General features: G+C 46.4%; 1 protein-coding gene across 2 annotated transcripts; it reads right to left on the bottom strand.

Annotated features, from left to right (window-relative positions):
* Nucleotides 1-1,723: 1,723 nt before the first annotated feature.
* On the bottom strand, nt 1,724-27,824 carry KATNB1 (katanin regulatory subunit B1). Of its 2 annotated transcripts, XM_077830861.1 has the most exons (20): nt 27,754-27,824; nt 26,170-26,472; nt 23,130-23,260; nt 19,672-19,789; nt 16,957-17,057; nt 16,282-16,323; nt 14,467-14,550; nt 13,487-13,602; nt 12,901-12,972; nt 12,498-12,648; nt 11,370-11,557; nt 11,106-11,236; nt 8,671-8,721; nt 8,387-8,463; nt 7,651-7,770; nt 5,911-6,060; nt 5,372-5,448; nt 4,816-4,890; nt 3,693-3,809; nt 1,724-3,014 (listed from the first exon to the last, which is right to left on the bottom strand). In XM_077830861.1, the coding sequence occupies exons 2-20, from the start codon at nt 26,207-26,209 to the stop codon at nt 2,882-2,884; spliced, it is 1,974 nt and encodes a 657-aa protein (XP_077686987.1). In that variant the 5' UTR covers nt 26,210-26,472; nt 27,754-27,824; the 3' UTR covers nt 1,724-2,881. The 2 variants fall into 2 exon arrangements, with proteins under 2 accessions (XP_077686987.1, XP_077686988.1); XM_077830862.1 differs by lacking the exons at nt 26,170-26,472; nt 27,754-27,824 and having other exon boundaries at nt 23,158-23,336.
* Between the last annotated feature and the right edge of the window lie 107 nt (nt 27,825-27,931).

Genomic DNA, 27,931 nt, shown 5'->3' on the forward strand with positions numbered 1-27,931 from the left:
TCAGACAGCTGCATCACTCATTTCAGCAAAACCCAGACATGGGTGTAGCTTCATAAAACAGCCTGGAATAGAGCACAAAGCAGCAGGGAACAGCAACCACAAAGGGAGGTTGACAGCCAGTGTTTCACAAGTCCCTTCACAGCTCTTGGGTCTCTCTCCAGACTACTCTCCGAAACGTCAGGACAGATTTCACCCTCAGCCCTGCTCTGCTTTTCCTTAGGGGTCGTGATCTGATTTCCACAGCCACCACCACAGCAGGAAGCGTCTTGCTCTATGACTCCAGAGGTTGAGCCATCATTGACACCTCTTTCCCCATTGCTATTCACACCGAGGCACTGGAGAACTGCTCAGACCATTCTTGTAGGGCCCAGTAAATGCGCAAGACCGACCAGAGGGGGATGAATTTAAGATCACATTGACAGGTGTGGATCAGAGCACTTTCATGGCCATACACCCTTAGAGTGCTTTTATGGCTAGAGAACCTCTCTACCTGTGACCATGATGGAGGAGGTTTCACCAGCAGGCAAGCAAGCAGGATGCCAGTTAATACGTAACCTTTAAAGAGTTTGTGTGGAGGCCATGCTTAAGGAAGCAAGGAATTGAACCACTGTCTCCAGGCAGTGGCTGTGCAAGCTTCCCACACAGCACTCTGCACTGCACAGCCATCCTGAATGACAAACGCCTGCTGCTCCTTCATAAGCATTATACAGGATTAGAGCACTGAGTCCTCAAGTCATGTCCTCTGCTCCTTGTTACATGCAGGCTTTGCTCCTGGTCTGAGCCCTGGGTCCTCTTCACTCCCTCCTTGCTCTGTGCTTTCTTCCAGACTGCTCATACACTTGGATTCGCCTCTGTCAACCAAGCCCTTCATTTTGCCCTAGAGCGCACCACTGGGGCCTGCAGCTGCCATGCTTTACTCACCCATGGAGTCCCACTGACTGTACTGTCTGCTCCCATGTTGCAGCATTGGGTCATTAGACTAAATTCTTCAGGGCAGGTAACTGTTAAGTGTTCAAGCACAGCTCACCCACTGTGCACGGCTCTATACACGTCAGCACAACACACTGAACAGGTTACCTCCAGCAAAAGATAAGAGTTATGGCCCTCTTCAGGCTAAGCAGCAAACGGGGAAGACAGAGGATAAAACACTGATGGGTTTCACTTTTGTTCCCAGCCCTTACATTGTCAAGACGCAGTGCTGGAAAGGCTTGGGTTACTTGATGCTGGTTCCATTGCATTTAGCTTGGGCAGTGAGCGCGTTAACCAGGTTTGGGTTTGGTTCTTGTACATCATACACCCTGCCTGCAACCCAAGGGAATATTCAGACAAAGTTCCTCATCAAAACCCTAAAGGTGGGACCTTAACTGTGCCACAGGAAAGAAGGAGATCCATGTCAGACATGGGAACTGGTCCATTCAAGGACAAGCTGTGAATGGAGATTTCTTTTAAAGCTTCAGGATGGAATAAGACAGTGGAGTGAAGATGTCCTGTAAAATCTGAACTAGGCGCTTGCTGGTGCCCTCTCCAAATTCAGGGGCTGCGCCTTGGCCGTGACATGCAAACTAACACGGTTCAGCAGCACCGGACAGCAGGAGACAAGACCGCATTATGGTTCCCACTGTAAACATTAGTAAGCTGAGCCCTGCTTTCACCACAACGTTCCCAGCAGGACAGAGGGCAGGGCAGGGCTTTGGGTGTTTAGAGACTCAAACGTTTAACACGATTTTCCAAATAAGTTACAAATTTTTAATAAAATTCATTATAAGTTAGTTTCCTGAACAGCAGGCTCCAGCGTATTAATGGTGGGGAGGGAGCCCTCAGCACAGGAGCCTCCTTCCCTACAGGAAAGAAGCAAGAATGGACAAAGGTTCTGACAGTCATTTATTGAAAAATCTCTAAGAGTCCAATGGGTGTAGCAAGAGGTTGGTCTGTGTCCATCTGCCTCTCACCCGCCCACACACTCCCAGCTCAAAACCCTCCCCAAAGGCAAACACATAGGGCAAGTCCTGGCTAAGTTCCATTTACAAACAGATCATGTAGGCCCCATCCCCACCTACTCCTAGTTAGATTTTAACATAACTAAAGCTACGCAGCCAAGAGCCACTAACAGGGATCTTAAGCACCCCCGCTATCAGGCAGACCACAAGACAACCTCCACTGGAAACAGGGCCTTGAGACTTCAGGTGTGACTTCAGGACTAGTGCTGTGAGATATCCTGACTCAAATCCTCTGAAAAAGTTCCCCAAGGAAGGGGCTAGTCCCAGACGCCAGTAGAAAAGCACTAGCCATGTCCACGCTCTAGGAAAGGGGCACTCTGCCCAGAACCAGCTCTCCCGCAGTGTTGCACTGGCGAAACCCAAGCAGAGGGAAGCTCCTGGAAAAGGGATTCCATCGCTCATCTGACTGTGAAGGGAAAAACAGAGCAGGCCTCCAGGTCCAGACTCAAGTGTTCCAGCTGGTCTGATCCACAGCCTCTCCGTGGCTGGAGTAGTCAGGTAACAAGCGGGCTGACGATGAGTATGGGAGTGGGAGACGGCGGAGTGATGGCTGATTCTGAGCCCCACCCCAGGGAGGAGGTCTAACAGAGAAAGAGCTAGGTAAAAGTTCCATGAAGAGCTGAACTTAAGTTAGCTCCACATAAGAACCAGAGAAAGGTCTTAGCTCTGCTGCAGTCTTCATCCAGCCAGGCCCCTCCCACATGCAGGACAGACACCTCCAAATCAGGTTTTCAATCCAGCTCCTAAGGCACCAGAGGTGGGGCAGGTAGCCAGCGGGGACTTCGGTTCCCTGCTGTGCTCTGGGGAACAGGGATGGACACGGCGTGAGACAGATGGAACGAACTGAACCTGTGTGTTTGCGCGTGTGGAGGCGGAGGCAGCTGTCACTCAAAGACAGCCATGAGGAGGTGAAGCTCACGGAAGGCACTGCCATGGCGGCCACTCAGTCCAGACTTGTTCTTTATGATATTGCTGATATTCTTCAGCTGCTTGTAACACAGTTTGCACTTATGGAGCCTGCAAAGAAAGATGATGGACAGGGCATGAATCCGCAGCAAGCACTCCCTGGGGTTCCTGGGAATATGTGATGGGGAGGAGGAAGAACGCCTGCCTCTCTGTGGCTCGAAGAGACAGAAATATCAATGGATTTGTGCGAGTAGATGTTTGGAATTCTATCAATGCTATGAGCCAACAGCTCTTTTTCTACTTGTTTCCCCGCCCCGAAGGGAGCCAGTTTGCGATGTAAGGAAGTGCCATTTCAACAGAGCCACTTTTCAAAGAAAAACTGCACTTTAAAAGAGGAATCTTGCAAACCCAATTTCAGGCTGAAGCCAGTTGTGGGCGGTCACTTAAGGAATACAGCCTTAAAGGACAGTGGCTGTTTGGTATTCACATGCGCTCCCGGAGCAGTGGGACACTGCGCATGTTGGGGGAAGAAAGTAGTAGCTCAAGTGCCTGAATTTGCTTCTCAGGCATGGTCCTTCATCGCCTAACGCCAGGTGCTACCCATGAAGGGGGAGGAATACCCTGCATAGCTTTGCAGCAACCCCTCTAACTCCATGAGCAAGACTGATGGGGCTGGGAGGGCATCCATCCAGCCTCTAACTGTCCAAAGGAAAAATCAGCGTGATGCCATGACATCAGGAGAGGGCTTGTATGGCAGGAGGCGGCGTGGCAGCAGCTAGGGTGCCTTACCTCTCTTCTCTTGTGATGTCCACCCCAACAGACGGTGGTGCAGCAAGAATGTCGGTGATCAGTGGCAGGAATCTCTGGAGAATCAGCTTTAAGGAGGTGCAGCCAGTCTGTACATAACTGACACAAAGACACAGAGGGTCAGATGTCACTTGACTTTCACTCCCATATTTACACCACCTGGCTGAACATGTCTTACAGCTCACTCACCAACTTAGTGTCCTGAGGTTGGTGTCCTCAAACAAACCTCCCCAGCCTGCATAAAAGACCCTCCTGGGGAAGAAGGGCTAATAAGAGGAAGGAGAAAGGAAAGCAGAAGCTGGGCCTAAACAGCAGACAAATACAAACTATGCCCACACTCTCAGAGACTCTGACATTTGACCCCTGCTCAGCAACCTGTTCAAGCACAGAAACGTTCTGCCTCAGAACTCAATCTCCATAAAACCCACTAATACTCATGGTTGAAGAGTAAAAGCCGGAAGTCGTTCCTTGAGGGACATCCTGCATTTCTTTACTGTGCATCTATGAAGTACACAGGATCTTCAAAATGACCCAGAGGCTGCCTCATGACCAGTTCCCAGGTCCAGGTCCATCTGGAGCAACTTGCTTTCTTGGTTCCCCGCCTACCTATCCAAGTGCTCCTGTTCTGTGACTAAACATTTCAACCAGTGTCCTACATGCTCAACTCCAATTCATTCCTTTGACTATCTCCTCTCCCAACCGTAGTTATAAATTCCAGGTGGAGTATTCCAAAAAAACCTTTGGTCCAGTCATTGTTTAAAGCCCAACTATTCTGCCTCAACCTCTTCCCTGGCTCTGCCATAGCTACTTTCAATTCAAAATATCTAGAACAATCTGCTGCTCTCAATGTCCGTCTTGTAGTGGGTAACAACTCCCACCCCAAGCAAACCCTATCCTCCACGTTTCTTGGTTTCCCTGTGCTCCTCCTGACCTTTGGCCACTGCACCTCTCTCTTCCAGATGATGTATCTATGCAGAACTGTATCCTACATGGTTTTCTGGTATTTTCTTTACTGAGCAGCTGTGTAATACCCAGTGAAACTCATCTAAGAATGCCACTATCCACCTGCTTGTCCCCCAAGGAGGTAGCTTCCTGAACACCTCACCTTTCATATTTGCTTTGAAGGAGCTTCTCTATCTGAGGCAGGATTATAGTACACAGATCCAGTTTCCAGAGAGACCTGAAAAGAAAAGAACACACTCCAGGAGAAATGGAGACAAGCCTCAGGGGGCTTTCTGATTCAACACAAATAATGCATTCAGACCCAAAAAACTCAGCCAGTTCAGCCTGAGCTTTGCTGACTGAGTTCACTCACTCCACCTTGTGATGGAAAGTGGCATAATAGCAGCTCTGGTCATTTCTGGTTGGATTCCTGAAGAACTGGCTGAAGTTCTTCTACAAGACTCATTTTCCTGATGAGACATTAACTGCTAACAATGAAGGCACTGCAAGAACTAGTGCCAAAGACCTGATCACTAGTGTTGCAGGCTCAAAGATGTGACTAAAATGCATTTGCTCTTACACTGGTGGCCATATGCCCAATATAGGAGATGAGTGGATGTTAGGATATGTCTAGTCAATATCAGATAAAGCAACCACAGAGCGTAGAAGGTACCTACTGGACACATTCTTACACAGATGCAACAGCTGCAAATACTCACGCCTTCTGGTTGACAATGTTCAGTAGGTCCACTATGACAGAGAGATCATTGATAGCCACAGCAGAGTCCACAGATGTCTGAGACAAGGGGAGAGGAGGTAGAGAAAAGTTAGTGTGAGGCTTACACTAACAGACCCCATGTAATCATTATGAGAATCACTTTCTAAATACCAGGCACAGGGACATGGTAATAGAGTTGAGAAGAGCATGCTGCCACTAGCCACCCTAACACTTAGCAACACACCCACTGATTCACACAAGGGTCCTTATGTAGGAAACAGAGAAGCTCACAGCTACTCTAGTTCCAATTGCAGCCACACTACAGTTCATTCCACATTTCTTTTGAATCATATAAAAAGAATGAAACAGCACACCAAGGTGCAATGATAGGAACCGATGCTTGGATATCATCTTCCTGTAATCGGGGGTTCAGAGCCAGTTCTGCGCAAGCTGAGATGGCCTGTCCAATTGCTGTCCTACCTCCACCCCACAGAGTAAGTCTGACCTGTCCCTAAATGCCAGTAAATCCCACTTCCTTGCCTTTATGTCACCAGTGCTCCACATCGCTCGCACAGTGTCCAGGTTCTTGTGGCGGCTGGTGAGCACCACACACATAGTCTCATGGCCTTTACGGATCTGGGACATGGCTTCCTCGTCCACTATCTCGCATTGGCTTTGGTTTTTCACAGCCTGAGGTACAGAGAAAACATCAACTGATTGGTGACAGCAGAACAAGATGCTGTGGTCTGAGACTGTGGGAAGTGAATAAAGAGGAGCCTTCCTAGGTCTAATCCTGCTTCCCTTGGCAGTAGGAATATGGGCTATCCGAGAATGAATCTCGGTGTAATTGAGTCTGACCTTTCTGGCAGCATAGGGACATGGTAAAGAATTCATATTCTCCAAGTTTGGACTTTTGTTCTCAGCAAGTTTTAAGCACAAAATGAACACAGCTAGTGAAAACTAGACCTGGGAGAGAAATGGGATTCTTTCTGGTGGAATTTTTCACAAGAAAAAAGTCTTTATTGACATTTTTCAGCTGGAGAACATTGATTTCCCATAGGAAAGTCCAAAGTGAACATTTTTAATTAAAATTTTTTTATTCTGTTTCATATTCAAATATTTCAGTTTGTTTCTTTCAAACAGAAAAATGTTTGTTTTAATTTTCAGCGTGTTTCTCCCACCCTCTTCCCTGCACTGGAAAAAAAGGAAGAGAAGGTGGTAAACCTATCTTTCATGCCTTTTTACTAATTAACAGTGGGTGGATTCTCCCCTCACCCCTTTGGCTGTTTCCCAACTCCAACTGTTAGAAAACAGTTACAAAATGCTGGAAAGGAGGGGAAAAAAAAAAGTTTGTTTTGAGACAAACCCCATTTCCAATAAAAAAATTTCAATCACAACATTTTCAACCAACCTGAGTTAAAAAACCCAACACACACCAAACCGCTCTGTGGATTTAATTAGAGGCTTAACTAGACTTCTGTCTAAGCCAAGCTGGAAGCTCCCTTTCATCTGATCATGTTCCTAGTTTGGTATCAGAAGAGTGCCTTGGCTTGGGAAGGACTTTTGCCTTGGGAAATTCTAGGAGCAATCCCTGATTTGGGAGACAAAGGTGAAAGTGAAATAATTTAGAGACAAACTGACACTTGCCGCAATACCTATAAAAAAAACTTGACCGATGTTAGGCAGCTTGTGTGCTGGCTCACTGCCTATCATGCTGACCTGTATTGTCTCACTGTTTCCTTGCACTCCCGTGTCTCAGGATCCGTCCATTGTCACTTGTCTCCTATTTGGACTGTAAACTCTTTGGGGCAGGGACTTTTTGTTCTGTGTTTGTACAGCAGCTAGCACCATGGGGTCCTGGGCAATCGCAACCAACCAAGAGCTTGTCAGTAGTTAGGGGTGTGAGGGTCCCTTGACTGATAAGGCGTGAGCAGAGGGAGGGCGAGACCTGTGGTGTTCCTCTGAGGCCACATTCAATGATCTGAAACACAGGCTTATGGAATCTCCCATGGAGCAGTGATTATTTTTCAGTATGAAGAGCCCTATTGCAGGGGTGCCCCACATCCCAGCTCTGTCTCACAGGTTTGTCCCCTCTATGTTCTTTTTTTAGCGGTCTAAGCCAAGGCTGAACATAAGAAAATCCCGCAGTATGTGTGGTCAGAGATGGCACCAATACAACCTCACAACCGAGCACAACCAATCCAGGCCTACGGCACTGCTACCCCGTACTCCCAAACCACCTGCTTAACTCTCCTGCTTTAGAGCAAGCTAGTTACTTACTGGCAGAAAGTCAGAGGCCTTCAGCCCAATGGGCGCATTCCTGGCTGCAGGAATCACTGACGGCTCTGCTCTGGTCACAGGGGTTGAGGAGGCTATTGGTGGCCTCTGAACCAGGTCAGGCTGCAGGAGAAAGTGAAATAGAAGTTACAGCAGCAATACTCTGCCCCAGGTCTCACACCCTCTCCCTCACCCACTTCCTTCTGGAGCAATCTAAAGTTTGCTGGCATGGCAGGCGGGGGGGAGGAGAGAGAGAGAGAGAGAGAGAGACACCCTCCGAGGCATGTTGTGAGGCTTAATTAACGATTGTGAAGAGCATGGAGATACTCCACTGAAAGGCATTAGGGCCGCCTGAATGTGAATGGAGAGGCCCCATCCTGTGGGGCTCAGTTAATCTTCAGATACAAAGAAGCCACGGTCTAAGAATCCCGTGAAATCTGACAGCTGTTTCTCTTCAATGCACACTGGGGCTTTGAGGCACCAACAGAGACAAGACTAGAAATCTGGAAACAGAATTAAAAGTAGCAGAGTCAAAATCTGCTTATAAATGAACCCAAACTGGAGATCTGGCTTCGAGCTCTACACCTGGCCCTGCCCAGATCAGTTTTCCCCCTTTCTGGTCTCCACTCACGTGCACTGGAGGGACTGGCATGATTAGCAACATTCCAGAATCTCCAGTGCTTGGAATTCATTGGGAATGGGGATGTTGAAAGATCCTAATGGCTCACACGGTACATACGTTTTCTTGGTTTGGCAGTGGGGTCTGAATGTCCACGACCTGGCTGGGCTTTGCTGCTTCCTTTATGATGACAGGCTCTGGAGTGAAGAAAGGAAGGGGAGGAGGGAAAAGTCACACTCTATCCCTTTCAGGAGAAGCTTTCAGCAGAGGTTCTATGTAATTCAAGTGTCTGAGTACAAGTCATGTGTCTCTCTGGACAAGGAGCATCCTGTTGAAACAGCCACCTGCCCCCCTGATTCCCATCCCACCCTCACCCAGCATTCAGGTGGACAGTCCCAACTCACCATCCTCGGGAGGGGCTGGGAAGGGCTCACTCTTTGGTGGTGGAGTTCGAGCTACAAGAAGGGGGAAAAAAGAAAGCCAAGGCCACAGATTAGCACAGAGCAGCCTTGGGACTGGTGTAACTCACAACAACTAAGCAGATTAGGACAGTTACTGACATCGAAGCCTGGCTTATCTCCTCTAGAGTTTAAATGTTGTTATTGTTGGGTTTCAGCTGAAGGTTTGTAGCCACTGTGGCTGTGAGGAGCAAAACAGACCAACACGTTCCCATAATTCAAAAGGAGCGAAGTGCAGAGTCAGGCAACATGTTCACAAATCAATTAGATTAGTGAAGCAGAAAAATGTATAAAAAGATAAGGGATTATTAATTACACCAGTAAGGAAGTTAATATAACTACCACCACCGACAGCTTAGATAATTTTAACCATTTAACCCTCTACATGGTCATAGCTGGGCTTTGGACTAGACACTTAACCACCCACCTTAAATGGGAACCCTTGGAAACTATGGGGTTTGTGCAGTATGGTGCCTACTGCCATAATTCTAAGTGAAAAGAGATATCTAACAATCCAGTGCTCCGTCTTGATCTGACCAGAAAGGCATCCCGCTCAAGATGGAGCGGTTGGCTTCTGGGCCATACCTCTATATTACAAACGAGAGGCTGCAGTTTGCTTCCCCATATGCTAGTTAGATACAGCCTTCTAGTAAGTTGCCAATGTAGCCCTTGGTTCAGAGTTCCGTTTTAAAGAATTCTAAATAGAGGTTTTCTGAACTCCAAATAGTCACAGGCTGTGCCAATTAGCCAAAGATCAGTCCTTCCTCCTGGAGCTGATTATCATAGAATCATAGACTATCAGGGTTGGAAGGGATCTCAGGAGGTCATCTAGTCCAACCCCCTGCTCAAAAGCAGGACCCATACCCAATTAAATCATCCCAGCCAGGGCTTTGTCAAGCCTGACCTTAAAAACTTCTAAGGAAGGAGATTCCACCACTTCCCTAGGCAACGCATTCCAGTGTTTCACCACCCTCCTAGTGAAAAAGTTTTTCCTAATATCCAACCTGAACCTCCCCCACTGCAACTTGAGACCATTACTCCTTGTCCTGTCCTCTTCCACCACTGAGAATAGTCTAGAACCATCCTCTCTGGAACTACCTCTCAGGTAGATGAAAGCAGCTATCAAATCCTCCCTCATTCTTCTCTTCTGCAGACTAAACAATCCCAGTTCCCTCAGCCTCTCCTCATAACTCATGTGTTCCAGACCCCTAATCATTTCTGTTGCCCTTCGCTGGACTCTCTCCAATTTATCCACATCCTTCTTGTAGTGTGGGGCCCAAAACTGGACACAGTACTCCAGATGAGGCCTCACCAATGTTGAATAGAGGGGGACGATCACGTCCCTCGATCTGCTCGCTATGCCCCTACTTATACATCCCAAAATGCCATTGGCCTTCTTGGCAACAAGGGCACACTGCTGGCTCATATCCAGCTTCTCGTCCACTGTCACCCCTAGGTCCTTTTCCGCAGAACTGCTGCCTAGCCATTCGGTCCCTAGTCTGTAGCTGTGCATTGGGTTCTTCCGTCCTAAGTGCAGGACCCTGCACTTATCCTTATTGAACCTCATCAGATTTCTTTTGGCCCAATCCTCCAATTTGTCTAGGTCCCTCTGTATCCTATCCCTGCCCTCCAGCGTATCTACCACTCCTCCCAGTTTAGTATCATCCGCAAATTTGCTGAGAGTGCAATCCACTCCATCCTCCACATCATTTATGAAGATATTGAACAAAACCGACCCCTGGGGCACTCCACTTGACACCGGCTGCCAACTAGACATGGAGCCATTGATCACTACCCGTTGAGCCCGACAATCTAGCCAACTTTCTACCCACCTTATGGTGCATTCATCCAGCCCATACTTCCTTAACTTGCTGACAAGAATACTGTGGGAGACCGTGTCAAAAGCTTTGCTAAAGTCAAGATACAATACATCCACTGCTTTCCCTTCATCCACAGAACCAGTGATCTCATCATAGAAGGCGATTAGATTAGTCAGGCATGACCTTCCCTTGGTGAATCCATGCTGACTGTTCCTGATCACTTTCCTCTCATGTAAGTGCTTCAGGATTGATTCTTTGAGGACCTGCTCCATGATTTTTCCGGGGACTGAAGTGAGGCTTACTGGCCTGTAGTTCCCAGGATCCTCCTTCTTCCCTTTTTTAAAGATTGGCACTACATTAGCCTTTTTCCAGTCATCCGGGACTTCCCCCGTTCGCCACGAGTTTTCAAAGATAATGGCCAATGGCTCTGCAATCACAGCCGCCAGTTCCTTTAGCACTCTCGGATGCAACTCATCCGGCCCCATTAATTAATTAATTCTGAAGCCTCCAAACCCTAATCCTTGCTACCACCCGGAAAGCAGAACAGAGTCTGGTACTGACTGATGGAATTCTTGGGCTGGAAGATCTCCTTGTAATCCTCTGGATTCTGGATCTCAGCCTTTGATTCCTTTTCATCCCGGTCATCTTCACTGCTGGGACTGCGCCTCTCGCTCTCTGAGTTGTGCTTCACTCTGCCAATAAGAGAGTCCCAGTCAGGAGCAGACTGGCAGGGTATGTTAGAGAGAAAGAGCACTAAGTTCTCCGCTCCTTCCAATAAAGCATTTGGAATTGTGAAGCACACACCCCCATCGGATTCTTCCTTACCTTTGGGGCTTGCTACAGGTAGTTGATGGCCTGTCATAGATGCGTCGAAGGGAGGACCCTGTGGGGGTGGGCTGAGCCAGAGGCCTATCATCTTTGATCGGTCCATGAAGACCAGAACCAGACTTTGTGACTCTGCTGAGGTCCACAACGAACGAGGAGACTGTACTCTGCGAGACGGAAACCCCTATCTGCCAAGAGCAAGAGTAAGGCAAGTTGTTAGGAGTCCAGTATAATGTTAGCCCCTCTAAGCTGAGGTCCCATGGGCTGGACTTAGGGTTTCTTCTCCTTTAAATCAGTTACATAACTTGTTTTGAATGGCTTCTCTGTGGTGTTATCCCAAAATAGTGACCAGAAGGGCCTTTAGCAACTGGGAGCGTAAGCAAGGTATGGAAGAATCTACCAGAGAAAGTTACTGAGAATGTGTCAAAGGGCATTAACTAACAGATCAGACATTGGTTAAAGCAAGCAGAAAAAGGGCACTATGAGCGTATGCCAAACGGCTGCACTAGTGAAAAAGAGAAGCAGCTTGGCAGAGGGGCTCGTGAATGAGAGTGGAACTTAGGAAACCTAGATCCAACCCATGGCTCTGACAATACTTCACTAAGACTTAAAGCTTGTCATGTCACCTCACCTTCTTATTCTCGCCCTACCTGTTAGATGGGATAGAAAGGCCACTACTGCTAAGGGTTTTCTTCATGATAGTTGTCTGCATACAGTCGTGCTCTTGGCATTGGGGCTCAAACCTTTCTAGCTAGTATTCTCCATTGGGCCACATGCTCATGGTATCAAATAGCTAAGCTCCAGGGTGCAAAAGGGACTAAGAGCCCCAACTACCACCCATTTGTTCCTCAGGAAGCCAGACAGATGTGGAGCGGGGTAAGAGGGAGCAGCACGTGGAACTACACAAGCAATGATCCAAGGAGAAAACGATGCTGCCCCATGTTTATCCGTCATTCTGAGACCTGCTGAGGAGCATGGTACCAGCATTAAGACTGACCATGGCCAACTATGAGCTGTGACAGCCTAACACGGCCAGTCTGTAGAAGTCAGAGGCCCAGTAAGCAGCCCAGGGAATATTTATTTGGTATTTCTCAGACTCTTCTCTCCAATTCACGAAGGGGAACTCACCAGCTGGTTGTTGCAGATAGATAAGTCAGCCACTTTTCCCCAGGTCACCAAGACCACATCAAAGCAGCGCTCAGGCTCCCAGCCATACACACGTAGTGAATCCTGGTAGCCACTATACAAGCAGCAGCCATCTGGGTTGAAAAGAACACACCTGGAAAAGGAAAGAGACCAAGATTTATCCAAGACTTTACTAACTCAGATAGTCTTTGAAGGAGACCAGGGCTGAACATCCTACTTCACCAGAACACCAGGGACAAGTGCCATAAATGTCCTAGAGCTTCAACTTCAGCAGCATGAACTTTCCTTAGCAAAGTGTCCCATTAATGAGAACTCGGCCTTTTAACCAGGCCGAACCCATATGCTAGGTCGCTACCGAACTCACTATGGTACAAGTATAATGTACCTGACAGGAGTGGCCTCTTCTTCAATGCAGCTCACCACTTGAAACTTCTCCAAGTCCCAGAATCTGACTGTCCTGTAAGCACAAAGAATGAAAGGAAAGAATAGCTGTAATTCTAGAAAGCCAGAGACCCAGACCGTTATAATAGTATGTAACAGTATTTTCTACTGCAGTTTATTGCTGTGTGCTAATGATGACCCCCCCAACAGTAGGTAATAACGCTAAAGCAGAATTTGGATCCAGCCACAGATGCAAAAGGAGATGCTTATTGGCTCCATAGGTATCTAGCACTGACCCAAAGCCATGGATGACTCAGTGGGGACAGGCTGCCTGCTGTGGCTGCATTAGTGTTCGACTCATGTCTAGCTCGTTGATTCCTAGTGCGACAGAAGTTGCGACTAGATTTTGGGAGAACATGGTAGGATCTGCATGGCATCATACCACATTTGCAATCTGCAGTGCAACTGTCCAGCTCCTCCAGTGGTGGGAATGTCTCGCCCCCTACATGAACAGCAATGCTCCCAGGAGGGTGGAGACCAATACAGGAGCAGATGAATAAACATCTTGCTTTTTCTTTCCCTGCATGTACCTGTCAGCGCTGCCGGAGGCCAAGAGATATTCATTGGGATGAAATTCAACAACGTTTACTGGGCCTGTATGTCCTGTAAACTCGAACATTATCTTCCCAGCCGCCAGATCCCACAGCTGGAAGAAGGAAAGAACAGTCAGGCTTGAGAGAGGATGTGTCTACCCTGGATTGTTCTCCACTGGAAATCTGCTAGCTAGCCCACAAGCCTGCCTCTGGAAGGTAATGACCAGGGCCACGAGAGTTCTAATCAGACTGAGGGTTATTTCCAGTTTTGTTTTTATTTGGAGATTTGTCAAAGAACCTCTATCATTGTTGAAGACTGGCAAGAATATACAGTGGCACTAGAGGGGGTTTCAGTAGCTAAAATAAGAGGTTTGTTAAGTCATGATGTGCTATATGTTATTTTACCTGTAGGGTTTAACTTTTCACATCATCTGGTCTTCACTTATAAATCTTGGGTGCAATGACTGACCTGCTCATCTGAACGGAGGTTGAAAATGAAGCCAGCTTCTTGCCCAGAGCCCTCCATACCACAGCAGAAGAAATTGAAGAGTTGCTGCTAGAACAGATACTTTGCTGAATTCTCTCTGCATTCGGCAAGTTGTGTCCCTGACAGCTCTTTGGAAAGTGCACATGCTTAACCATCCAACTGGCTAAGCTTTCATTTTCAGCCTCAGGTTCATCTCACCTGGCAGTCAATGTACCCTCAACCTTTAGAGGCAGGACACTCTTGTGTGTTGGACAGTAAGGAATTATATTTCACTTAGCCACATCTCATTTCTGGCTGTTTTGCACTGTTGGACAATGGTCCCTGCTCAGAGACTTACCCTATGAAGCTAAGGGGCTCGCATCACTGCGAAGTGAGCTGGAGTAGGTGGGGTAGAGAACTGGCAACACAAATTAAAGAACAGTACCCCTGCCCTTCCACAAGCCACAAGGAGGAACGGCTCTTGCCACACTCTTGATAATGAATATCATACCTTTACAGTGTGATCATCTGCAGCGGATGCTAACCACTTCCCATCAGGACTAAATCGGAGACACCTAACTGCTTGTGTGTGACCCTAAAAAAATACAACCACATACAGCTTGCAATGGGTTTGCACCTTCATTGTGCCCTTAGGAGGAAATCCTAGTTTCCTCTTTCCATTTTATTCTGTGCTTGTAACAAAATGAAATCAAGTAACGTTTATTACAGTTTGAAAGATTCCATAGTATGGTGGCAAAGCTCACATGAAAGGTCCCTGTGTGATGTTATCTAATTAGAATACGACCATACAAATCATTGTTGCTACATCTGTTATATAACTGCAACGAAACTTATACAAAGTGTGACGCATGGCCAGAAAGGGTTAAGCATCCTGAAGGATAAATGACCCAGATGCAACCTTTAGGGACATGTTAGAAAAGTATGCGAATGGTAATTATGGCCATCCCATGTTAGATAGGCTAGAACTTTGAAACGCAACCTGTATTGTTAGAGAACTGGAGGTGATACTAATTGTACGTGTGTACTTATATCCTGTCAGATGTTAGCCAGATAAACAGACAGTTCCTGTCTATCACTATAGCTATTGATTCAGAGATTAAAAGGACATCTTAACATTAAATATAGTAATATCACTGTATTCATCCCTCTTTGAAATGTATAGTGAATCACCTGCCAATGGTGGAAAAAACAGGCAATTGCCTTATGTTAATCTGTACAGCTAATTACCGGAGATGCTTAGGAAATAGATCTATTTCAAAGTATCCACGATTGCCTATTGTTTGCCTAAGGACTCTGAGCTGTCAAGGAAGACCTGGAACTGTATAAGAATGCCTGGGGTCCTGAAACTTTTTATCTCAGATCTGCTTGATGCTTCATGCAGGGGCAGCTTAAGCCAAAAGGCTGAGATCTCCAGTCCTAACCTGGACTCCCCCTGCATATGGATATTGGACTATAACCTATGAACTAATTCTGAAAGAACTCTTTGCATCTACAAAACTCACCATCTCTACTATGAATCTGATCACAGAACTGTACTCATGTCTGTATGTATACTTATCTTTTAACCAATACTCTCTCTTTTTTTTTTAAATAAATTTTAGTTTAGTTCATAAAAATTGCCTGTAGTGTGTATTTGGGTAAGATCTGGAGTATTCATTAACCTGGGAGGTAATGTGTCCAATCCTTTGGGATTAGTAGAACTTTCTTATATGATGAATAAGATTTTCAGTAATCCTCATCATATTTGACTTGGGTGTCTGGGTGGAGGCCTAAGGCTGGGTGGCTTTAAGGGAACTGTGTTATTGACTTTTGGGTAACCAGTAAGGTATTACAGAAGCTGTTTTGTGCTGGTTTGATAAATGTAAGTATTGGAATATCCACCAGCTTTGGGGATTGTTTGCCCCATTCTTTGCAGTTCACTCTAATTGAGTAACTCCAGTGTAGCTCCTTGGGACCCCGGTCACACCCTGCAGAACACGAACAATTCATGTCTCCAGCACAAGGGCAATGCATCACTCCACTGCACACTCACTCATGGGATGCTCTGTAAGCACCATTGTCACTGACAACACATAGTACATTTACTCTTATGTTAACCATTTCTTGCAGCCTCTCTATCCAATCAGGCTCTGTACAAGTGGTCAGGCCATTCATTTTCATTGCATGGACTTCACAGGTCACATCAGTCCAATTTCCAATACCAAGGGATTAATAAATTAATTCTAGGTGATCCCATCTCGATTCCTGCATAAGTCAGAGAGAATCTCCTCTCCCCTCCCCCAAATGATAGTGAAGCACACCTTACCTTGTACCGGAAGACACAGCCTTTTCTTCTTACATCCCAGAGCTATAGGAAAGAGCAACAAAAAACATGCTTAGAACCACAGTTATGAAGGACCCTGAAAGTCATAACAGAATGACAGGTCTCCCTACTACAGAGCCCATAAGTACTGTAGAATAGCTATGGGACAGGTGCCCAGCAGCTAAAGGGGCTGCTAAAACACAAGCCCATGCAAAGTATATTTCTTTACCCCTCCCTCCCCATGTAGGAATGGCCTGGAGTCAAGTTGCAACTTGAAGTGTTCAGAAGAGAGACGGCTGGCAAGACATTTCATACCATGAAAGCTAAATTCTTAGGGCCAAATGCAGACCTGCTATAAGCAGGTGTAGCTCCATTGATTTCAATGTAATCACACTTGCTTACACCAGATTTAATTTGGCATCTAACACCAAGAGGCTTGAGAAATAAACCATAAACCCTAAGAGATGAACCAGACTCCTATTATTAGGATAAATTTCAGCTATAAGAATACAAGCAGGAATTTCACAAGCATTTATGAACACACCTCCTTACACACATGCAACTGATACTTTACAAACCTCCAACAGGACAATCTTTTTCGCTGTCAAAACAATCATGGTACTCCGATACACATGCACAGGGGATGAAGAGGGTACTTCCAGAAAAGACTGGCCTTACCTTGATGTTAGTGTCCAGGGACCCCGAAGCCACAAAGCTTCCAAAAGGATGGAAATCAAGGCTGCAGATATTTGCCTTGTGACCCATTAATGTACGAAGAACTGGAAAGAAAGTAGCAGCACAGAGAGGGAGGAAAAACCCTATTAGTCAGTGCTAATTTTCCCACAGACAATCCACAAGTCCAGCCATGCTGCCACTTACCATTAAATACACACTGATATTGTATACTGGCCAGTCTGTGCACAGCTTATTCATCTATGTACTGTGACAGATATGGTATTTTTCTGCAATATCTTTTGGAGACCTTACTGAATCAAGTTTAAGGATGTCTGGGGTGCATCATATTAAATAAATGGTTGATGTATTACTGCGGGCTGGGACTGCACGTAATCTCTATCTAGGTGGGACATGGAATGTGAACCCTAGGAAGTGTTATGAACTTCAGAGGACTATACTGGGGTGGCAAAACTTACTGGCCCTCTGAGTCACATACAACAATCTTCAGACGTTCGAGAGCTGGGGTGCACCTGCCAGGGCTCGGGGCTTCTGCCCCACGGCGGCTGCAGCCCCAAGCCCCAGCAGGCCCGCCCTGTGGCAGCTGAAGCCCCGAGCCCCGGCAGGTGATGTTTGGAGGGGGACATGTGGAGTCATGTGCTTCCCACCATTTTTGCCAGGATTTGCTGACCCCACTCAGTCACATGGTGCTGCCGGGCCCCCTCCCTGCACAGCAGCTGCTGCAGCTGTCAAGCTGGGAGCTGTGGCTGTGGGGAGTAGCAGCAGCAGGGAGAGTCACTACTTTTGCTACTGCCTCTTCCCGTGGAACTAAAGCAGCAGCCCCTCCAGGCAGTTCCCCGCTGTTTGCTACTGCTTCGCCACAAGGAGCTTACACGTGGGAGCTGCAGGGAGGGGATGCGTGACTCAGGCTGTTGGGGGGCAAACCTTTACATTCTGCCCCCCCACTCTCAGCAGGCACCAGTCGTCTCTAGCAGAAGCCCCTAGCCCCATCACAGAGCAGAAGCCCCAAGCTCCCTCTCCCACTTTGGTAGGCAGAGAATGAGGGGGCGTGAGAGGCTCAGTGAGACACACGTTAACTGTAAAAGAGCAGAATGTAGTTCGCAAGCTGTAGTTTGGCCACCCTTGGACGGTACTAAATGATGTGCCAGACAAGAATGGACTTTTGGGACAAACCGTTTGCCTGTGGAGTCGAATACAAATTCCCCATCTCTGTTTATACAAACACCCAGCCTTTTGAAGTGGTGCCCTGAGGAGGGGACCATTGTCTGCTGATTATCCCTTCCAGGAGTCTCAAGATCAAAGGCTCAAGCTGTATAAAGGAAGGACTGATTTATTCACGGGTGTGCTAGTTTTGAACTAAGGCTGTTTAAACACAGAACCACCCCTTGGTGGGGTTTGAAGGACTTACTCCTCCCAGAGCCCTTGCTGGAGTTGGGGGTGATGTCTGGCACCTATTAGCATGTGTGTAGGTTCTTTTCTTGTTTTTAATACGTTTTCTCTAATGCTTTCATCTTAAGAATAAATGTGCTGGTCTAGAAAGGGCTGATAACTTATAACAGCTAGTAATTAGAGCTGTTCATAGCCTTCGGCAAAATAGCAAAACAGTAACATTCTGGTTTGCTGGGCATATCACAGTATAGGCAGGGAACTGTACAGCCCGGAAAAACCCCAGTCAGAAGGGGAGAAACACATGGATCTTTGCCCAAGAGAAGTGACAGCTGAGGAGCTGGGAGCCTAGAGTGGGCTCCATGGTCCAACAAGGGCAGAGGAATGCAGGTGCAGTTCCTCTGAATTCTGACATGTACATCATTTCATAGAAATGCTTTTGAGTCGACTTCCGCTAAACAAAGAAACTGCACTAAATGGACTGTTCCAGGGACCCTGCTTTACATGGTAATGCAGTTAGCAAACATTAATGCAAGCCACAAGAAGATACATAGAGGGGAAACAGGAAAAATGTATTTCTTGGCTGAGACGTTTAAGTGACACTTCAATGGCTATTATATTAACTTTCAGAGTAACAGCCATGTTAGTCTGTATTCACAAAAAGAAAAGGAGTACTTGTGGCACCTTAGAGACTAACCAATTTATTTGAGCATAAGCTTTCGTGAGCTATAGCTATATAAGCTATAGCTCACGAAAGCTTATGCTCAAATAAATTGGTTAGTCTCTAAGGTGCCACAAGTACTCCTTTTCTTTTTATATTAACTTTGTATCTATAAAATGCGCCCTCAATTGACTAGACTCAAGAGCATGACTTCCACCATCAACGCTCTAATAATGCACCATGTTTCATCTACTGCAGATTCCTGGCAGGTGTCCTACAATGACGACTTGCACATGAACATGACAGAAATGCACAGGCCAAATTCCTAAACATCCAGCCTCTTAAGTCAGGCTCAACATGAGACTATGTACATTCACACAAACCCCATGTGTACACTTATAACTGTTCAAATGTATACGTGCATTATGCAGCTTCAGTAGAACACTCCAAAGCATTCTAACAATACTGGTTTTGAGCTGAAGGAAACACTATCAGTCGATAAGGGCCTATCCAGATTTTTGACCTTCCTAGTCAGGACCTCTCCAGGTCAATGGGGATATGTGGTATAGGGATTTCCCAAAAGTTTGTACCACCCTGCTGTGCTCACACACTGCTGACTTAAATGGAAGACGCAAAGGAGAATGGAAACCTACTTTTGGCAGCTTCCAGATCCCATACTCGAATGGATCCTGACTGGGATCCTGCAACAATGAGCTCTTCATTTGTATTGATCCTCACACTCTCCACTGGTGTGGTATGGCCTGTCAAACTCTGCAAGGAAAGTCAACAGTAGCAGTCAGCAGACTGGAGGTGCAGCTCTGAAAAGTCCTATGCGGGCACATGGTATTATCCTGTAACTGGTTTGGCATGCTGTTTTGCAACAGGCAGGACCTCCTTACCGCACAGCCAATTTGGCTGGTCCTCCCTCCTGGCAGCTCTCAGTGTGGTATAACATTCTAAGATGCACTGCCTCCCTCAGCCCCTGCCAAGTACGGCTGGTGTCACTCTGCGCGCATATCCCCCGAGCACTGTATCTCTTGCTGAGGCACTATGAGATAGTTGCCCAGATTTTCTCAGAACGTGCCGACACAAACACGGGTAGTCAAGCAGTAGGTGTGGATGTACAAATTAGGTCAGCGCATGCATATGCAGCGAAAAATATGCTGTATAGACACAACTACACCAGGTTTGTTGTAAATGAGTCAGATGACTGTCATACAAAACCACAGCTGTCCTTATAGCATAAGCAGGACTATCTGAAAGCCTTCTCACGAGCAAAGAAGTACACGTTACTAGCCAGCGTTGGCTGCCCACCAACAGTGCTACAATAGTACTGCAGCATTAGCTTGATGAAACACCTACTGCCATGTACACAGTGCCTTTCATCCTCAAGGATCTCAAAGTGCTTCTAACTTGACTGTATAGATACTGTGCAATAAGTAACCATTTAGTTAAAATGCCCGTGCCATAAAACACGTAACACAAAAATAAGGAGTTGTTCCAATAATCAAATTAATATGTGCATAATAATTAGTTAATATGTGCTGTTATAGGTATTTTAGTACCATTAAGCGATGCTTATTATTCCAAATCCAAACTCTTCCTTTATTTGTCCTTAGAATGGCTCCCTTGAAAAATTCAATCCAGCTCTCTCCACCCTTCACATTTATTAAGGTAACACCAGGGAGTGACAAGTTAAAACCCACCTGGATCTTTCTGCAGTTTTTGCTTGGGATTGCTTTTCTAGAATATTGCAACTGTTAACATTTTGTGTGCAACAGAGAACTCGGACTCAAATCAGGGGTCACAAAGCTGTAAGTCACTTGCCTCCCCTCTCCCCAAGGGTACTGGGGGTCCTAGAAAATCAAGTACTAAGGGTGAACTTCAAAGCAAACAAAAATCCCATTGAGAACATCTCTATACACCATAAAGCAGTAAAATCACAGCGATTCCCCTGCCCCCGTCAAATAAAACCCATCTTTTGTTTTGTTTTTAAAAACAACAAAAACACTAGAAATACTAGGTCCTGACTTCTCTCTCTTCCCTGGAAAACCCAGGCAAATGTGCAGAAGCCTGGATGGTGACATCACAACAGTCCAAATCTAGTGCTGCAGTTCTCTCTGCCCTCAATTGGGGGGGTGGGGGGGCGGTGAAGAGATGCTGAATCTTATGCCCCTGCTGACTAAACTGAAACCAGTGCCCTGGTTTCACACTGCTCTGACATCACCATGCAGATCCTCCAGAGACATTGCAAAAGCCTATGGGAAGGAAACAGCACTGCCAATAAGGGATAGAGATTTCTTGTATCTACTTAGTCCTCTTCACATTTCCTGAGAGATGCCAGTTCAAACGAATGGGTGTTTGTGTGTGTGAAATGAAGTGAAAACTTCCTCCTTCTATCTTTCTCAACTCAACTCTCCTACCACACCAAGTGTCCCCTACATCCAAATCAAACATCAAAGCAGGATGCAGCACAGATAAATGCTAGCTGCCTTTAATGTGAAATGATCTTGAGCACATGCCAATTATATTGTGGTAGCTTTACTCTTATTATAGTGCATTTGAACATGCTGCACACAGCTTCTCCCTGCCCAGCTTATGGCCAAATCAGCACAATATCCTGACACAGTTTTATGCAGAGGCAAATAAAACATGCAGCCGTAGATATGATGCAACCGAGAGTGCATCCTGGCCTAGGATGTGCCCCAATTCCAGGGTGCAAATCTCACCACCCTGAATATTAATCTGTAAGACAAGCCTATCCTAAAACTAAGCCTTTAATAGTTTGCAACCCTGTAATAGTTGCATGCTGCAAACAACAGCAAGCCCAATATGTATTGTCTGAGCAAATGCTAGGACGGATGTTAAAGGTAGCCAGACATGCTGGATTGCCCTTGTTTTGAAAGACAGTTCCTGTCAGTTACTAACTAGGATTTTGTTCCTTCTTCACTGGAAACAAGACTCTGGTCACCCTGCACTCAGTAGCACTGATGTGCTATGAGCTAATGATATCTTTTCCCCCAACCCCACAGCCACAACTCAGCTGCTCTACAGAGAGAGGTGATGTCTGCCCTCTCACTGAACACGAGACACAAAACCAAGAACTGTGCAGGGGCAGGAGGGCTGCTCTCTCCAAACCCCCCATGTCATGAAGATCTTCAAGTATTCAGTGGGAGACTCCATTACCTGCCCTGGCCTGTCTTCAGTGGGAGGACGAGGAAGGAACCAGTGCAAATGTACCTTTTAAAACCTTTTTGAGTCAAGCCAGTGCTAGACTGGGGGAAGAGAGAGAAGATGGGGTAAAGGAGATGAAGTGGAAAATCAAGAGGAAGGAGAAAAGAAGAGTGACAGATGGAGAGGAACAATAAAATAGGTAACATTTTGGAGAGAAGACTGGAGGAGGAGGGGACAAGCGTAAAGAAGAAAAGGTGAGTAAAGGAAAAAGAAGAAATGCCTACAATGGAGAGGGATGAAAGAATTAAGAATTACAAGTTTAATTTGGGGGTGAATGAGAAAACTATGGGGACACAGAAAGAGGGCATCTTATTGCCTGCCCCACATATTCAGCTAACTGTGAACTCCTCCTAAACATTTCTCCTGTTCCTACCACCTCACTGAACGGATATCACTTACTAGAGTGATTTACCTCTGCTCCCCACACAGCTGGTGATCTCCCCAGTATGAATTATGAATCAAGATACTAGGGTAATAGAAAAATGTACACATTGAAGAAATTAATAATTTCCATTTTTTTTAAATGTCACTCATTTTAGACCCTTGTCATCTTTGAAGGCCACTGTCACACAGTTGGGCCTTAGCAGGGCATGGGAAGAGAGGTATAGCTGGTTCAGAGTCATGTGAACTGAAGGGACAAAGCCACTTTCAAACTGTGTGTGGCTGCTGGACAACATTAGTCCACCAAAGCTACCTTACTGTGTTTGTGTCCCAATATAGCTTTGTAGCACTCCAAAGCAGATGAGAGGGGTTGGTAAAACCTAGCTGGAGGATTTATGACATTGCCAGACTCTCTCTGGCTCTAACTATGCAGACCAATTGCCTCCTCCCACAACCTACCCACAAGCAAATAAAAAAAAAACCAGCCAACTCTTACTATGATGCAGTTGGGCTTGTTAACAGACCATATATTGACCCGACAGTCCTCTCCGCCAGTTGCCAGCAGCCGACCTGAACTTTTGCCCAGAACCAGCGAGGACACGTTGCTGCTGTGAGCTGTGATCTCTTCTGCACAAGACAAAGCAAACAAACAGTCACAACAAGTATTTGTACGATACACAATTCCTCTTCTGAAAGACTAGTAATCCACTGGGAAAGACTTCCCAGTTTTCACTGCGCAAACTGCAGTAACCTAGAGTTCCGATAAGAAGCCCCGCTACTTACTTATCTTGCAGCCCCTCTTGGCCCTATCTGCTATGCTTGGTGATATATGCCAATCAACCTTCATCATCCCACTCCAGTCTCAGTGTGGTTCACAGTGACTATCTTATCTTACTAATAGTGACTCAGTAGCTTTTAAAAGGAGAATTTGCTTGGTTCCAGCACACTCCTTACGGAAGCTAGTTCATCATCTGTACCTGTGTGAACTCTCCTGGCCAGATGAAGGGTCTCAGAAGTTGGCATGGTACAAAGCAGCTACCGATCATTTAGAGAAAGGCTCCCTAATATTGTTCTGGACAGTAGCAGAAGTTCACACTGTCCTATCTGAGCCAAACTTGCAGGTTTGCAGTCACACGTGCTACCTTGCCGAGAAATTAAGACTCGGCACCTGGGATGGGCGGAGCTCCCTTCTACTTGAATTTTGGCAGAGCCTTTGCCTATATTCTCAGCATGTAACGTAGGTGAAGCAGAGCAATAGAGTTAGTTTGGGGGCAGTGACAAAAGATGTCACTACTGGAGGGATGGACATAGATATGCTTTAGAGGGGTTGAATAAGGAAGTAGAATTAAAAAGGTGTTTTTTGTTTTTTTTAAGTAGCTTTTCATAAAGGCTGGGGGAGAAGATAGCCCCAGGACCCCGGTGGACTCTGGAGACGTCCCACTATAAACAGCCAGATCTGCATTTGTTTTACATTAAAGGGCACTTTAAAATGCACCCAAATTGTTAAGTTTTTGCCAAATGCATTTACGAATTCTTTAATATCACAGCTAAAAAGTTCTTGTCTTTTAAAGGCAGGTAGATTTGTTTATGAAATGGTTACGAAACATTTGTAAAAATGCTAGCTAATAACCAATCCAGACTTCGTTCTCATAATTGGGTGTGAAGCAGCTCACTTTTAATAAGTGACACTAATATTCCAAGACTTCAGAGGGCAGGAACAATTGCATACTCTTTGATCTGATGATCTCAAAGCACATTACAGAAAGCGAAACCACATAACTTTCACATTAGCTAGAGAAACATCTTTCATGTTTCAGTTGTAATTAGGTTATTAATTAAATGAGAAAGGGACATTTGCTGAGGATGTACTTGCAGTTTAATGAAAGACCAATATTCTACTAAATGACAATATTAAACCAGAGCATGTGTCAACACATGAAATTCAAAGGCACATACAATACTAGTTACATAAATCCTCCTTTGGTATTAAGGGACGAATAGTGACTATTTAAGATTGGGTGGTGCAAGTACTGAATGTTGTTGTGAAATGCGAACATTTGCATAGCCTCCCTTTATCTTTTATTAATAATTTTTTACAATTTTTAAGAGTCATTGCTGAAGCATTCAACCCCCTCAATAAATGCCAGATGATAATTTTATGCCAACATTCAAAAACTGGTAGCAGAACCCTCTCTCTCTGACGTGCTGATTTCCCTAAGCCCACAAACCCTTTCATAAAATGCTCTCTCATTAGCTACTACACATTGGCTCAGCAACCTTTAAGGCCCTAATTATCCTGGCTACACCTCTTTCCTAGCACTTGAATGATTACTACTCTGAAGGCAGAGCTAAAATGAAGTAGGAAATAGTGATATTAAAGATCAACAGCATGGGCATGGTTGCCGAATGAAATGGGATGGAGATTTGAAACGGACCAAGTGCTGTCTTTTCCAGTAATCTGTGAACTTCAGCGGGGGGGGGGGGGGGGGGCAGTGGTGGCGCGGCGGTAACGGGGAGAGTAAGAAAAACATTTTTTCTGATTGTGAAACTATGCATAGAAGAACCAACTGATGCCAGGTATATAGTGCTATACAGCCTTTGATCGTATACACCAGTTAACTCCATTAATACAGTTCTATTAAACATACAGCAACCCAGATGGGCAACATTCTCACTAATCCAGTTCTGGGCCTCAAATACTCAGCCTGGAATGCACATTTGTGGATAATCAACTACTTCCTACTTGTTCTATTGATCTTCTGACATCTCACAAAAAATTTGCAACATCTGCAGGAGAAGCATTCTTCTGCGTTTCTCTTTTTGACATTTAGGAGCTGCTTTGCCACTCTTTTTCTTTGGAGAAAAGATCAATTAAAAACAGACGTTTACTCCCTCTCGTGAACCTTTTACGGTGAAGCCAGAGACATAAAGATCTTGTAATGATCCCAGCACCCTTCCTGCAGCGATCCAAGAACCTACTGTACCTATAGCGATAGTAGAGGCAGCAACAGAGAGCAATCCAAAAAGAATATTGACATTAAACAAGTGGAACACTCCAAGGCAGGCTTGGCTTTATTAGCGTTCCAACCTGTTCACCAGCTATTCTTATATTATATTAGAGAATTAGCAGGTTGTTACAGACCTGAAATTTAGAGAAAAATAGAGATTTAATGTCCAAAAAAACCTCAGACAACAGGAATTGAAGACAGAAAGGAGGATGCCCTATCATCATTGTTGCAAATCCCAAAGGAACGTATCCCCTAGACCGATCTCTAGCTATGTCCTTAAGTCACTCTGGCTGGATGTTCAGAGGATGCCCTATGCCCTTCCACAATTCTCTCTCTGCCCTCCATCCACAAACAGACCCCTGAATTTTAAGAGTGCTCTATTGTCACATTAGAAAGGGAGTGGGTAGTTCCCTGGGGAAATTTCATTCATACCACAAAATAGAACAAGAGGCCTCTCTCTTCCCCTTCCCCCATTTTCAAATAGAGAAATCTAATGAAGGACAAGAGAACACTATGAAAGACACTCACGCAGCTTCCAAGCTGTCTTGGTGGCAACAGAAGTTGCCATTTCCTTATTCAGTTCTTTTCTGATGGCCACTGAAAAAGTGCCCCCTTTCCTCCCAACAAAGGTTCACTTTGCTGAATTGTGTGGGGCTCAACCCCCCAGGCCTCAGTTTCTGCTGTTTGATCTGTTCAGACACATTTAGGCTAATGCAATTCCTTTCAAAATTCTTATTCTATTGTATCCAGAACAGTGGCCAGTTTCCTCCAATCAATAGGCCAGATCTTGAGTTCTGACTTAGTCTTGATCCATATCACTGAGCTGTATGCCTGGAGAAGAGAAAAAAAGAAAGAATCTTAACGTTTATGGCATTGTCCTGTGATACCACTCAGTCAGTACAGCAGGTGCAAAGTTCAGTGTATAGCTGTAATATTCATCTATTTATTCTGCTTGTAACAGCACCTAGCACAATAGAGTCCTGGTTAATGACTAGGGCTCCTAGGTGCTATGGCAATACAAATAACGAATATTTATTTAATTATTATTTGTGAGGAAGGTCATCAAATCCTGTTCTTCTAGTGTAAGCTAAAGAGTATGGACTGGTTGCCTATATGACCACTTCCCATCTCCCAGCTTTCAACAACAAAAGCAAAACAAGGCTCAATTCAATAAGATTATCACAGGGCTAATCAGGGGTTATTAATACACTAATTATTACAATTAAAATAATTAGAATAGTTCAATGGCTAGGTCCTGAAGATGTTTACAAGTCAGTGTAACTAGCACAAGGGAAGAAGCTAACTAGGCAACCACTTATCTTAGTAGGTCACCCAAAAGTTTCCCCAGACATACTGAATCAAGTTCTACTCCACCTTTATGAGGAAGCCACTGCTGTTAAGCCAGTGAGTTTTAAACCCTTGAGTTGTCACTCAGGCTCCGTACAGAAACTGAATGAAGGTGGCAGCTTTTCCTGGCCATTGCTAACATACGATCCGTGCGGCAGAGCCGCATCCCCACACGAGTATCTACCCCCTGCCCACCCCTCTCTGGCGAGACTCATAGGCGAGCAGCTTCATAAGACGCCCCGCAGCCACGCGATCCAGGGCGCCCGGGAGTGCGGCTCAGCTCCCCCCTCGGGGTGGCCCCCCGCGCCAGCCCCTCCACGCCAGCAGCCCCCACGCCCGGCACGGGGGGAGGAGCCACCTTTACAGCTTCCCCCAATAGCTCCGCGCCGAGGGGTCCCACAGCCGAGCTCCCTCCCCCCCGGTCGCGGGAACCGGCACGTGAACACATTCCAGCCCCAACAGCTCCCCGGCAGCCCACCCGGGGGAGGCGTCCCCGCCCGGCGGCCTGGGGGAGGGGCGAAGGAGGGTCCCCGCCCCCACACCGGGCCCCCGGCCGGGGGAGGGGAGAAGGAGGGTCCCCCCCGCCCAGCACGCTCTGGGCCCCCCGCCCCCATGAGTGGCACCAAGGCCCGAATCAGAACCGCGCCCCACCCCTCACCGTGGGGCCTGCGAGCCGGGGGGGGAAGGGGAATTAGACCCTCTCAGCCCCCCCGCCGCAGCCGGCGTGCGGGGGACGGACCCGACTCCATTCCCGCCCCCTCCTACCTGCAGCGGCTCCGAGCTCCGCTCCGCCTTCCAGCCCGGACCCCCCACCAGCTCCCATCCCCCACCCTGATTGGCCCCTGCCTGACAACCGGCCCTCACCCTCACAACAAACACCGGGCCTGGCCCCGCCCCCACGCGGCCTTCGCCGAATCGCACGCGCCGCCTGCATCCGGGCCCA

Source organism: Eretmochelys imbricata, chromosome 12 (assembly GCF_965152235.1).
Source record: "Eretmochelys imbricata isolate rEreImb1 chromosome 12, rEreImb1.hap1, whole genome shotgun sequence".
NCBI classification, from domain to species: Eukaryota; Metazoa; Chordata; order Testudines; family Cheloniidae; genus Eretmochelys; species Eretmochelys imbricata.